The sequence below is a fragment of the Vespula pensylvanica genome, chromosome 7 (genome assembly GCF_014466175.1).
Source record: "Vespula pensylvanica isolate Volc-1 chromosome 7, ASM1446617v1, whole genome shotgun sequence".
NCBI lineage: Eukaryota > Metazoa > Arthropoda > Insecta > Hymenoptera > Vespidae > Vespula > Vespula pensylvanica.
In genome coordinates this window covers 3,435,815-3,450,814 of record NC_057691.1, presented here as the reverse complement: position 1 = coordinate 3,450,814, position 15,000 = coordinate 3,435,815, and the positions used below count along the sequence as shown (strand labels likewise).

Genomic DNA, 15,000 nt, shown 5'->3' with positions numbered 1-15,000 from the left:
CTGTCTCTGTCTTTGTCTTTGTCTTTGTCTTTGTCTTTGTCTTTGTCTTTGTCTTTGTCTTTGTCTAACTATCTAGTCGGTGAAATAGTTATTTAACTATTTTTCTTAGTTTTTTTTTTCTTTCAGAGAGAATTGAAAATGGATGGACACTGAAAGATGATAAACACGTAGGTAATTAGAAACCACAGGAGCGGCTATTTAATGAGAAAACCCTCTAGTAATGACTCTCGCGTTAGGACAGTTCATGTGTTCCTTCGTGCACACGCAATAGACAGACGCAAAGTGAAAGAGAGAAAGAGAGAAAGATAGAAAGATAAAATGGATAGATGGACAAACAGATAGATAAGAAAATATTATATAATTATATCTCTAAAGGAATAACAAGTTAATGGGATTTAAAATTTATATTGTTTCAGAGGAAAATTAAATTTATATTAATTTAAGAGCGAATAAATAAGTGAACAATTATTAAGATCGCATAATTCAAATATGCAAGAAATAAGAGAGAAAGCTCAGATTTATCTTTGGGAGAAAAAAAGAATGTGTCAAATCTATATATCGTATGTTCGCAGTAGAAAATGTTAAAATTGAGGGGAAAAAACATTTGATAAATTTAAAAGAGATGTTTTTAGAAGAATGATTGAAACTGGTAATAGTGTCATCGCTGATCGATGAATCTAAGAATAAAAATGATATTAATTATTAGACCGTATAAGAATAATTCTGTGTTTGACTTAAAACTTTATCTCAAAGAGAAAATATATAAAATGAAAAGGAAAGAGAAAGAAAAATAGAAAAATAGAGAAATAGTATTCTACTTCGGGAATATAATAAGCTCCTCATAATGAGCCTGTTTGTTATATTTTTCATTGGATATCTACGGCCCTGTACCGATAATGTGTACACGAACTAAACACAGGGACTTCGTTCGCTTTTTAATGGTATGCGGTTAGATACGCATCGTTAATTGTATGCGTGAACATACGTACGTACATACGTAAGTACGTATGTATGTACGTGATTCTTACACATAGATACTATGACATATATGTACATACTTTACAGGCACGTCGTCTGTCAGACGACGTTGTAATTGGCTTAATATCTTATCGGATAACAAGCGCGTGCGTTCGTTGGTAAAACCGGACGTTCTTTGCGAACAACGAGAGGAGGAGGAGACTCACCACGATCGCAGAAAATAAGAGCTTAATCTTTAGCCACTGTTCACCGTAGATCCGATAAATCCGACGACAAATCGAGATCTCAGAACGGTTTAATTGATTGTGAACTTACTTTCATTTCTTTTTTATTCTCTTTCATTATTATTATTTTTTTTCTTTTATCCTGTCTGGCACATTATTAACTCTTCAATGACTGGAGAAAAAGAAGAAAAAGAAAATAATAATAATAATAATAATAATAATAATAAGAAGAAGAAGAAGAAGAAGAACCTAATATCACGTATCAGCTATCAGGGTATAAAGTTTCACGTCAATGTATTATAATCTTGTTATTTTTCCAAGAGATAAGAATAACAAATGCGATTGAATCTAGTCGTTATTACTTAATTATTGCAATTCATTACTTTGTCTCGATACAACGTCGCGATTATTTTAAGATTAATAAGATTAATTAAATTCATCGAAATTTAGATGGATTTCGTACTATTATTATTATTATTATTATTATTATTATTATTATTATTATTATTATTATTATCATTTCTTTTTTTATTTTCTTCTTTCTGTTTTCTTTTTGGAGAGAGGAGAAAGATCAATGTAGATATTCTTTCTTCTCTTCTTTTTCTTTTTCTCTCTCTCTCTTTTTTTCCTTCCTCGTTTCATTAACTCAATCATGAGAGAGGGGAACAAGATCGAGTAAACTCGAAGAATTCTGTTTTTCGATCTTCGCCGACGTTAAATAATTTTCGCGTTCTTTTTATCGCGTAATTGCGATCGTTAACGTCGCCTATCGTTAAAGCTTGAATCTTGGCTGAAGAAAAGAGGGTTGAAGAAGAAAGAGAGTAAAAGAGGGGTGAGAAGAGTGGTGTAGGGTCTTCATCCTCTCTCTTTCTCTCTCTCTCCCTTCTCTCTTTCTCTTCTTCTGATGCTTTTGATCCTTCCGACAGACCGTGATCGATTTACGACGATCCTTTTCGTTCTTACGCACGAGAAACCATCTGCTTTATTTTCACGAGACAACGACAACGACGACAACGACGATAACGATGACGACGACGACGACGACAACGATGAGGGCGACAACGACAACGACAAGGAGTAGCCATTTTCGATCATCGTTTCATTCTGTCGTCGGACCTGATCGAAAAGGGTGTTTCGTGGTAATACAGACTCCGATTATCCAGCTTAACTTTGGGAGATCTTATAAAAAGAGTTCGATATAGATAGAGTAAAGTCTCGCGCGTAGATCGTAAAAGTTGATCGTCGGATCGATCGTCGTTATTTTCTCAAGGAACCTGAAGACATTCGAAAGAAAAAAAAAAAAAAGAAACCAAGAATTGTACTCCTTTCTTTTCTTTTCTTCTCTTCTCTTCTCTTCTCTCCTCTCCTCTCCTCTTCTCTTCTCTTCTCTCACATATATCTACCTCAAGTTTACTCTGTAACGATCTCTGTAAATCTTTTTCTTTTCTTTTCTGTTTTTCTTTTTCTTTTTTTTTTTTTTTTTTTTTTTTAGTATTATCATTATTGTTTAAAACAGTACACCACAAGGTGTTTGAAGATTTTCGGGGATATGAGAAAGATGAATATAGAAAATAAAATCTTTAATAAGAAAATTCCTCGTTATAATCCGTCGACGATGTTAATATTCCCGTAGGAAATGGTTTTAGAACAAGGACGATATTGTAAACGAAGAGTTTATCGGATTCATTAGAGTCCTGACGTCAGTCTACAGAAAAGCAAAAAACCAAGATGGTTACGGATGAGATTAGAAAATCAAAGAGACATCTTTGAGAAAGACAGAGAGAGAGAGAGAGAGAGAGAGAGAGAGAGAGAGAGAGAGAGAGAGAGAAATAAATTTGCTTTTAGTTAGACTTTCTTTTTCTTGTAATATATTCGAAAGTTTTCTTTCATCCTATGATGTCCGTTAGTTATATATATAACTAAACGATTAGAGAGGAAGTTTCTTTATCGAAAGATTTCGACCAGTTTTGGGTGTATCTAGTAAACTCCTTGTAAACCTAGTCTATCTTCCCTAGGGAATAACTTAACGTTCTCTTCTCCGACAACTAATCACAGTAAGTGCTACGAAAGCGGAATCCCCCGCGGGAGATTAGCGTGCTTTCTCCTTCACGAAGGGGGTGAGGGATTATTATCGCGTCTCTGTTAAGTCGCGATAAACTCCAACCAGTCTGCGAAATACGAGCCACGGTGCTTACATTCTCGATTATTATGATTTGAAATTTGCGTTATTGTACGTCTCTATATTAAAGTTCTCTATATCATTTCAGAGGGATATTAGAATAAATACAAATTACGAGACAAGTCAAACATGAAACAGAAAAAAAGACTTCGTTCGGTTATTATTTTTTTAAATGGTTTAATTTTACTACGACGAATGAAATGATTAAAAAGAAAAAAAAATGAAGAAAAGGAAAACTAAGTCCCTTAATTTCTTCTCTCTCTCTCTCTTTTTTTTTTTTTTTTTTTTTTCTTAATAATTTTCATTTAGAAAATAGTAAAGGTATTTGTGTGCTCGTCAAAAGTCACGATTAATTCAACTGCCGTGTATAATAGTTTCGTTGCTCATTTCGAGCTCGAATATGTTCGAACAAGATTGTAAATCTAGCAACGAGCCTTTCTCTCTCTCTCTCTCTCTCTCTCCCCCTTTCTCTCTCTGTTTCTCTCTCTTGCTTTCGCAGTGTAGTCAAGAAAGACGAACTGCTTTCGAAGTTCCGCACAATTTCGCGCCTTCGAAGAACGTTCGCTCGCTCGTACGGTTCTGTGAAATATGTACTTACGCGTACACGTATGTATCTTCGTCTCCTATATAGAAAATTAGAAATGGCATAGCCCGAGATGAAGGATACTCTCGCGGTTTTACTTTTGAAAGTTCTTGTTAAATATATTGGCTATGTCTTACGTGTTTAGCAATATAATAAGATTAATATCGACTTTCTTTTATTTACGATTATAAATAAGTCGATATTTTCCATCTTTCTATCTTTATATTCTGACATATAAAACCTGTATACGACTGAAGTAATATTATCAAAAGGGCAGATAAAATGAAGGAATAAAACATACTTTCGTTTTATCGTATCCGTTCGAATATTGATCTTCTTAATATAACACTTAGACTAGATAAACGATTAATTCCTTTTTGGATGGACAATATTGAGAATCATGTGTGAGAAGATAAAAAAAAAAGAAAGAAACATTCAGCATGTTTATACGAAATGAACAAGTTTAACATTGGCGATATGCTTCCGCGTTTCACAAGTACGTACGTACACCACGTACCTTTTACTATAGGAATACGCGGTTTGTAATCTTAAGCTCGACAATGGCGTCGGTATATTTACGTTGTACTCGAGTCACGGATATAAAGTCGATGAAACGATAATCCAATCGTTCTACGCCAATGTCCGTAGCTCGATTCACAGCCAAAGGGAATGCGCCGGCACTAGCACCTGCATTTTATTGCTTCCATTAAAGTTGATCGTTGCAATGCTCTCCTCTCCGACTGGTAACAAAGACCGGCTTTTTATCGTAATTGGCTGGCAGTTAACGAATCCTACCGCCTTACCGTTTCAATTCCCTTATGTTCGATTTCTTTCTTAACTTCTTTTCATACATAGCCGTAATTTTATTTAATAAAATATTATTCTCCGTTCGAACGATCGAAATCGTTCAACGTTCGAACAACATTCGTTTTACATTATTCCAATTTATCGTAAAATCGTTCCAATCCGACGAGACTTTTTCGAATACGTGAATTTGCATCCGAAGAGACTTGAAACGAAGATTCTTCTTTCTCCTTTTTTTCTTTTTTCTTCTCAGATCTTTCATTGTATTAATCATCAAAATTAATCGAATTATACGTACAATTTGTCTTCTAAGGAATACAGAGAAAAAAGAAACATTTGATAATTGATAGATAAATACGAAATATCAGTGCTAATTCTCAACTTCTGAGATTCTGGAAAAAAGGGGTCCGTTGAGTGTAGACAGGATTCTTTGAATCGGTACAACTTCGAATTGGTTTAACGATAATGTATCGCAAGGAAGAATTCTAATGTGTACTAGGTTTTAATGTTAGACGCGTGTAAGTAAAAGTAAAGTATCGTTTTTCCTAAAAAGAGTCATTTCAGTAGAGTTAATTAGAAACTGGAATGGCAAAGCCAAAGGTAGTCACAAATGGATCGTAACTGCTAGCTTTTACGATACTAAAAGGAAGCTCCTTCCTTTTCTTCCTCTTCTTCTTTTGCTTCTTCTTCTTCGTCTTCTTCTTCGTCTTCTTCTTCTTCTTCTTCTTCTTCTTCTTCTTGAAACGATCGATCGATTCTCTAGTTGTCTTGCTGAGATGTGGTCGACATTCCTCGCTCGACTATTTCCTTCTTGAGAAAGATTTTTTTTTTTTACAAAAAAGAAAAAAGAAAAATAATATAAAGAGAAACGAACACGCAACTGCAAAGAAATTTAACGAAATACGATAGTAACTAACTGTTGTTGTTTTTGGCACATAAACAAAATTACTACCTCTCCTCTCTTTCACAATGATCGAAGAAAATTTCTAATTTTCTTTATAGAATTATATTCCAACAAAATATAAATTTCATATCGTTCAATCCTGAAACTAATGAAAGAAAAAGTTTCATCGATCCTTCTTAATATTCTTATAACAATTATCAAAAAATTTGTTATTATAAAAGGTAGAGTTAATGCGTTTCTTTGTTTTTTCTTTTTAATTTTTTATTTGTTATCATAAAATTAATCTTCGATAAGTTTATGTAACTTCTTTGATGTAACGAGCTCTCACGTATAAGTATTTTGTAAGTTTAATTTCATTTTATCGGCTATTAAAATACTAATTGTCGTTTCGTAACCAAAGATTTTTCTTTTCCTTTTTTTTTTCTTTTTTTTTTTTTTTTCTTTTTAATATTACTTATACTTCATATAATACCATATAATTACATTAGTGTAAACAATGTTATGTAACTTTCGCGTTATCATTTTTTTTTTTTTTTTTTTTTCGAAAGATGAAAAACAAAAAAGAATTGGGTTATAACCGGTTATGAGCCAAACATACCAATGAATAAATCATATCTTCAAGTATGAAATTGACGGATATGTTAAAAATAGTAATAATATTATTTGAAGAGTTCGTATAATGAAAGACCGACTCGGTAGGTTCATAAATATAACAAAAGGAATAAAACGATCATCATGAACGCGATCAGAGAAGTTTACTTTGGATCAGAGTCTCCTTGAGTTTACTCGACGCGAACACTTTTTACGTTTATCTCGATGGAGAATAAAAATTTCAACTTCGGAATACATACGATATATCTTTTCTCAGCGGGAATCGAGAACACGATAAGAGCGTGGGAGAACGCGAAGAGAGAGAGAGAGAGAGAGAAAGAGAGATTCGAGTTGCATACGCGCAAGAAAATAGGAAATAGCAATGATGGCGGCGAATATTTCGCTATGATAAAAGCAATCTTTTCTCGAAATCTACAAATACTTAGCGTCAATTTGACGGAAGCACAATTCATCGTCATTTAAAAATTCTACGAAGTTAATTCTCTCTAATGATATCTAATTTTGAAATCACGCACACATATGTGTACATAATTCTCTATGTAACGACATGCAATTATAAAGTTACTCATTTAATTGCATCTTTTTTTTTTCTTTTTTTTTTTTTTTCTTTTTTTTTGTTCAAATCTTTCATCCTTTTTATCTTTATTTTTATATTTTCTTTTTGTTTTTGATTTTTTTTTTTCTTCGCAACAAAATTAATTGTCAGCTTATACCCGTAGGTTAATATATTTTGTCGCGCATTATGTTATTAGTTATACTTGAAGTATAATATAGTTGTACTATAAGTATCACGCCATTTAGTTCTTTTGTAGATCCGAAAAAGAAATTGGGTTATACAAGGTTAATATTCTCGCTCGGTCGTATAAAATATGTACTTGAAACGGAGGGAAAGAAAGAAAAAAGAAAAAAGAGAGAGAGAGAAAAAGAGAAAAAGAAGGAGACCCAAAAAAAATCAATAAGCCTGATATATAGGTACATGTAACGTTAATGAAATTTAAAAATATGCAGGTTCTCGATCGGATCTCGGTATGAAAGGTTCAGGAAGGCCGGCATCTCTCTTTTCCTCGATCTTTCATTGAAATCGTGCGTGACTCGTAAATCATCTTTAATCGCAAAAAGAATTATACGGCGTAACGGCCACGTCGCGTGACACGTTGTACCTCGCGAGTACTATACACATATACGTATACACACACACACATATATATATATATAAATGTATATATATGTACGTAGATGTACGTATGTGTATATACAACCGGAATAATTCTTTACACGTATAACTACGTATGTGTAGGTATTCGTGTGGGTGCGTACGTCCGTCCGTTCATTCATTATTACTCGAAAGCGAGGGGCAACTGCATAAAGTGCAATTACCACGCGATTATTCGACGCATACGAACGCGTTCGAATTCGTTATAACTTTTCTCGTAATGAGCGAATTGCGAGAGTAACTCTTGTAATAGGATACAAAAGATGTTTAGATGGAATAGGCAAATCGTTCGTTGAGTAAATTTTACGATAAATATATATTTATAGATACCCGTATAAAAAAGTTGTGTATTGATATTAATTCGATTCGTTTGATAAGAAAAAGAGAGAAAGGATGATGGATGCGTTGAAAAAGAAAGCAAAGAAAGATTCTTATATTATATGCATTATATGTATAAACGAACATATATATATATATGTGTGTGTGTGTATGTGTGTGTGTATGTTAATTCTTCTTAATAAGTATATACGTTTGTCCGCGTATACATTTATAAAAGGCATATATGTATTTGATAATGATTTATATATATATATATATACGTCGACTTTATGCCGTCGAATTACAGCTACGTATAAAGGTACATATATGAAACGGCTTACCATTACATTCGCTACGTCCTGTTAATAATTTACGTAAAAAGTTGGCTCGCCCAAGCGCAAGGCTCTTTCTCTCTCAATGGTGTGCGTAGAACTAAACGTGTATCGACGCGTTGAATTAACGTGCCGTCTGTGTACTGCGTTATGTACTTGTTAACTAGCTTCGCGTACAACGGTTGAAGAGGGAGGGAGGAAGGGAGGGTGAAGGGGTGCTGCATGGCCTAATACCTACATATGCAGTCTCTTGCATGAATATATTCATGAGAGGAAACATGGCGTCCGAGTTTATATATATATATATATATATATTTCGTAACCTTTACCCTGCCGTCTCTACTCTCTTGTCTATTCTGTGTCTACTCGTTCATCTATTCGTCTATTTTTATCTTTTTCTCTTTCTCTTTCTCTTTCTCTCTTTCTCTTTCTCTTTCTCTTTTTCTATATATATATATATATATATATATTTAGCCTTTATCAACATATATATATATATATATCTTTCTCTTTCTCTCTCACTCTTTCTTCCTCTCTTTCTCTCTCTCGTCTTTCTTTGTCTCTATTTCAGTATATTTTCTATGTCCTCGTTCTTTGCATTATTTTAATTTCTACTTTATCTGGATCAAAGGAGAAAAGTCTGTCTGCCCGTGACACGGTCAAATTACTGTAGCTTCTCTTTGTCGCGTGAAATGACTTCTTTATTTTTACATTTTTTCTCTCCTTGTCTTTTCTTTTTTCCTCTATATATATATATATATATATATATATATATATATATATATATATATATATTTTTGGAAATCTCCCCCGACCGTTTGTTTTTATTTATTTATATTTTCTTCTCCTTCTATCTTTCTCGTTTCGTTCTTTTGCATAAATAAATCTCTCTTGGTAATCTTTCTCCTTTCTTTTTTTTTTCTTTTCTTTTTCACTTCTATTATTCTTTCCGTTGGTAGCGTCGGAGTATATAATCGAATTAATAATGTCTGTCTTTTTCTTTCTCGTTACTTTCTCTCGAGTTACGAGTCGGATGACCAAGAGAGAGAAAGAGAGAGAAAAAGAGAGAAAGAGAGAGAGAGAGAGAGAGAGAGAGAGAGAGCTCTATCCTTACGAATGGACGGCAGCTGGATTAAATTTCTCAGTTTTTGTTCACGAACGAAAAAGATCGAAAAGATTTCAAACTGTGTAGAGCCCCTGCGCGATTATCCATCGACCGAGAAAAAAGAGTCCGATCCACGTCGTTGCTTCTCTCTTCTCTCTCTTCTCTCTCTTCTCTTTCTGTCTCTGTCTCCCTCTCTCTCTCTATGCCTTCGAAAGAGTTTCTTCCTACGTCGAAAAGATCTTGGATTGACTCGTGCTTCCCCTCCTTGTCGTTTATCTTGCGACCCTCGTAAAGCTGTCTCCTATGGGCTTAAGGGAAGAGCCTCTAGCCTGTTTCTCTCTCTTTTTCTTTCTCTCTTTCTCTCTCTCTCTTTCTGTATGTCTCTCTTCCCTAGTCCTTTATCTCTTCCATCACCGAAATCTTTTTGTCGTTCTTATCTATACCTACTTCCTTTTAACGTGTTTCTCGATCCTAATCTTCTCCTACTCGCAGAGGAGAAATATTTTTCCTTTTTCTTCTACGAATTCGTGAATTTGTGCGATCGAAATAATTACATTTTCTATCGTAAACGTTGAAATATCAAAAACGATTTCAATTTACGAACTACGTAATATATATTATATATATATACACACCACCCTCAACTTCGTCCTCTTCCATTCGTCTTTTCTATTTTTATTCGAGCACGATGGACTCCTCGAGCTGATCTTGCGAACAAATTGCGAGGAGGTTGAGTAAAAGCGTGGGGTGGGAAAAAAAGAAAAAAAAAAAAAAAATACGAGACCGTTATTACACGACAATGTGGGTGAGTGTGTCTGTATGTATGTATATATATATATAATATAGACACAAGTATATAATAGTCGAAGAAGGTTTTTTTTACCGCCCTTTTATAACAACACAGACTCTTATCCACCGTTCTTCGTTCTTCTTTGTCTTTTCTTAGAGACTTAGACTACACATTTGTAAAAAAATACACACATATATATATATATACATCCAGAAGAGACACACACCCGCACACAACACACATATAGATACAAATACATTTACACAATATGATTTTCTCCCTTTGTCTCAATTTATCTTCCTCTCCCTTTGGTACTCGCGTATCTACCGTTTGATATTTTTATCTTATTCTCCCGCCCTTCACGAAACCACCTCGACTTCTTTCCCTTTTCTTCCATTTCCATCGCAGTAGTAAAGCTTCGTCCCTTCTTATTATCTCTCTTTCTCTCTCTTTTTTTTTCGTCTTTCTCTTTCTACAGTACGAGTCATAAAATAGTTAGAACCCTTTTCTCTTACCCTCCTGTACCTTCCATTTTCATTCACCTGCAATCGTATGCACGCACGCACGCACGCACGCACGCAATGAATGATGAAACTCAATTCTCCTCTCCTCTTATTCCCCTCCACCCTTTAACCTCGTCTCTATTCATTCTTTTCACCTTCTATTATTACAAAACTACATACAATTACACCGCGTATTTAGAAAGTTGAACGTTTCTCTTTAGGTTGATTAGGAAAGGCGTTAATAAGGTATTCTCACTTGTATAGAGAAAAAGAGAAAGAAAGAAAGAGAGAGAGAGAGAGAAATAATGAAATAGAAAAATAGACAAATTCAAACATTTTACGTTTTTATTATCACGATAAGAGCCATCATGCGACACGAACTGCTGTACGATAGAGAGTATCAATTTTCGAAGATTCGTGTTATCTCTATCGGATTCTATCGACGATAATAGCAACACGATGGACAAGGAGAGGATAAAGAGCGGTTAAAAAAAAAAAAGGGAAAAAAAAGAGAGAGAGAGAGAGAGAGAGAGAAAAAAGAAGAAAAAAAAGGAGGCCAGGAAAAGAGCAAAAGCGAAATGCCATACGGCGGACGCTCTCATTCGATCGCAGTTCATATTTTCTCTTTCTTTCTCTTTCTCTCTCTCTCTCTCTCTATCTCTTTCTCGCTCTCTCTCTCGCTCAGTCTTTCTCTTTCTCTTTCACTCTTTTTCTCTTTATAAAAGGATCGAGTTGCTGTCCCTGATGTCGATAGGTCGATGCGTGTTATGCGATATCGACAGGGATCTCTCGAAATGCGCTTCTCGCGAAGTAATAACGCGTCGGGTGTGCCGGAAAAACATGGAACGAATCTCAATCAAAACTCTCCTCTCTCTCTCTCTTTCTTTCTTTATCTTTTTCTTCCTTTCTATTTTTTATCTCTTTCTCTCATTCATTGTGTGTGTGTGTGTGTATGTGTAATATCTGGAAGATGGAGCATCGCTCGTTCATGCGACTAAAGGACGATGAGGACATATACATTTTTTTTTTTTTGTATTTTTTTGTATTTTTTCTAATAGTTATTAGGCTATTCAGCGTTAAAGAAGTTCTTATGTCGGTCGAGTATAACTATCATAAATTTCTTCAAAGCGACGTTTCATTGGCTTTAATTTAACTTCCATGGTTGTTAAATATTTCTTTTCATAGAACATTACGTAGGAGTGACATGGATTTTCTGATGTCAGTAGGATTTTCAAAGTGTTTGCGTCTCTTGACTCGAGAAAATCCAACGTATTATAGCATTCCACGTTTGCTGTTTCTCTCTTTTTTTCTCTTTCTCTCTCTCTCTCTCTCTCTCTCTCTCTCTCTCTCTCTCTCTCTTTCTCAACGAATAAATTTTCATTGAATGAAAATTATAAATTATAATCCATTAGCTAAATATAAAATTAATATATAATATTAAAATACGAGCGAACTTTAATGCGTAATGATAAAATCGCGTTCGCATTATATTCGATTATTTAACCCTATTCAAAAATAAATTATATCGAAAGTAACCAACTAAATTCCATTCTAGCGTTCCATAGATTCCACTCCATTTAAATCGAACATACAACAATTTCACGTTTGTAATATTATAATAACAGAATATTTCTACTACGATTTTATTTATAAGTTTCAACAAATCAATCATTTCTTAATAATGATGAAAACCTATTTTTATTTAGTTCGCTCTTACGTTTGTCAGACATGCCAACGTTGTTCCAACAACATCAACAACATCTTCGTAACACGTAATACATCGTGTCGGATTCTATTTATTCTCAGTCAGTTGCAAACATCTCACCTCTGTCTTTCTGTCTCTCTCTCTCTCTCTCTCACTCTTTCTCTCTCTTTGTTTCTCTCGTATCTTCAACATTCATCCTTCCTCATCTCTCTTTCACGCTCGCAAACTCAGCGGTTAAACGTTCACGTACATTTTGCCGTCTATCTCGTATATATATCTATCTATGTCTTTCTCTCTCTGTCTGTCTGTCTGTCTGTCTATCTGTCTACCTATCTGTCTCTCTCTCTCTCTCTCTCTCTCTCTCTTTCTCTTTCTATCTATCTCTCTCTGTGTAACTCACTCACTCGAGTCCCGTCATAGTAACGTCATGCGGCGCGAACAGCGAAATAGTTTCGTGCCGTAATAACGATGCGATTACGTCGGCTGGTTCGCGTGTATTGTATGTACATTATGAAAGATAATGCAGGCCGCTTCTGTAATTATGGAAGCCAAGCATAAATTTTGCGATTTGCATTTCAAACTGCCATTGTAATTCCGCGGTGAGACTATGGCTGCTTTTCCCCCTTCCCTCTCTTCCCTTACCCCCTCTTCCTTCACCCCTCTTCTCTCACCCTTCTCATTTCTCTCCACGTCAACGCCATAACGGATTCTCTCCCTTGTTTCCCCGATCTCCCTTAAACCACCTTATCGTGTCGTAGCTCGGAAGTATGTTCGATATACTTGACTACAGTTTTTCCCTTTGCCCTTTCCTTTTCGTGGTATTTTTTAACCTTTGAACTTTACTTTTTACAAAGCTTATATATAAACTCTCTCTCTCTCTGTCTCTCTTTGTACTTCTTTCATTTTTAATAAAACTCGTATATTCGATAAACATCGTTCGTTAATGAAGAATATCGGTTATCTCGGTTTGGTAGTCGTGAATTTTCTCAGGATTACTAAACAAAAATCACGCACGCATACAGATAATTACACGTACAAAGAATATAGAGATAGAAAGAAAGAGAGAAGATAGATAGATAGATAGATAGATAGAGAGGTAGATAGAGAGAGAAAGAGATAACTCCTTTGATTCTGCCGAATTACACGAGTGCACACGAATCCGCGTGCAATCGCGTATTCATTGCAAGTCGCGTTCCGCTTGCTAGAAAGGAGAAAAGACAGCAGAGTTAACGTTAATTGGTGAGAGATATCCTCTAATTGCTTTTAAAGCCATGGCTCGAACTCGCGAGCGTTTGTTCATCGTTCTCTCCATCGTATTGCACATAGTCTCTGTGTATAGACTCCCATCCCTCTGGCTTTTCCTCCTCTTCTCTCTCTCTCTCTTTATTTCTCCCACTCTTGATCGACGATCTACGAACCGCAGAAAGCCCCTAAACAAAACCGCTTAAACCTCTGAACCAAACGACATCTATTACAGTCATGGTACCATAAAGTTTAATCGTAGTTCACATCGATACGTCAACTTGTGTTTGTGTTTCAGGACATGTCCGACGTTTGCGTTGGGACCAGCGTGGGGACCATTACCGAGCCTGAATGTTTGGGACCCTGTGAGCCTGGCACATCGGTCACGCTCGAGGGTATCGTTTGGCATGAGACCGAAGGAGGTGAGGACCTATCACAGCTTGATTCTTATTTTTGTATTGTTTCTTTTATCTTTTTTATATCCTTCTGTCTCGTTCGATGCGATTATTAAAAATACTGGAATATATTAAAATATTCCTTGATGGGTTTTGATCACTTCCGAGCATCTAATTTTGATTATCCCGGATGATATTTTTTTCTATTTATATAACAACCTATCAAACGGCGTTAGTTATTGATTCTGATTCGAGATGCATGATTTATACCTTTTCTTTTTTTGTCTTTCTCTCTTAGATACTTTTAGGAAATTAATATAATGGGCAAGTATTAGAACGTTGCTGATGGGCAAAATTAGAATGCATATTTATTTATGTATTTATGATAAAAGAAAAAAAAAGAAGAAACGTTGAAAAAATCTTTATCAAACGTAATTAGCGAAACATATTCTACCGACGTGTTTATCGTGACCTTTCGGATATTACCAGATACGGATATATCATTGGGCGAATAGTAAGAGAAATAATAGAAAGGATCGTAAAGCGGAACCGGAGCGGAATTAGCCTAACGAGGAAACGGATTTACGTAGGTTAAAGCGGAATGGGAGAGAGAGAGAGAGAGAGAGAGAGAGAGAGTGATAAAGAGAGAGGACTTCAATAGGATCGTACGTTGGTTGATTCTGTCTCTCTCTGTCTCTCTCTCTCTCTTTCTGTTGTCTCCCACTCTATTTTAATTTCATTATTTGCAAGTATTACATTCGAAAAACCGATCTGTGACGATGTGTCAAAGCAAAATCACCGAGAGAGAAATATCCATTACCGGTGCGTATTACACCATTTTCCGGTAACGCGAAACTAGTGTTTTTCACGTTAATTAAATTAGTGCTTTTCCTACCATTTTCAGACACACTCGTATCTATTTCTATCTCATATATATATATATATCTAGTTACATGGATAACTTCAATATTCTGCTGAACTCAAACCATTACAGTTATAGAAATGTTGACGGCGATGACGATAATAATAATAATAATAATAATAATAATAATAATAAAAATAATAATAATTATCACATTCACAATCATAATCATAATAATCATAATAATAACA

At 34.9% G+C, this 15,000-nt stretch overlaps 1 protein-coding gene across 1 annotated transcript in view; it reads left to right on the top strand.

The window, feature by feature from the left end:
* Positions 1–15,000, top strand: part of LOC122630635 (zinc finger protein 608-like) — a 176,425-nt gene that overhangs the window by 148,607 nt on the left and 12,818 nt on the right. The window contains exon 4 of the mRNA XM_043815354.1: positions 13,791–13,914. Coding sequence (XP_043671289.1) covers positions 13,791–13,914 — 124 coding nt within the window. The remainder of the gene's footprint in view (positions 1–13,790; positions 13,915–15,000) is intronic.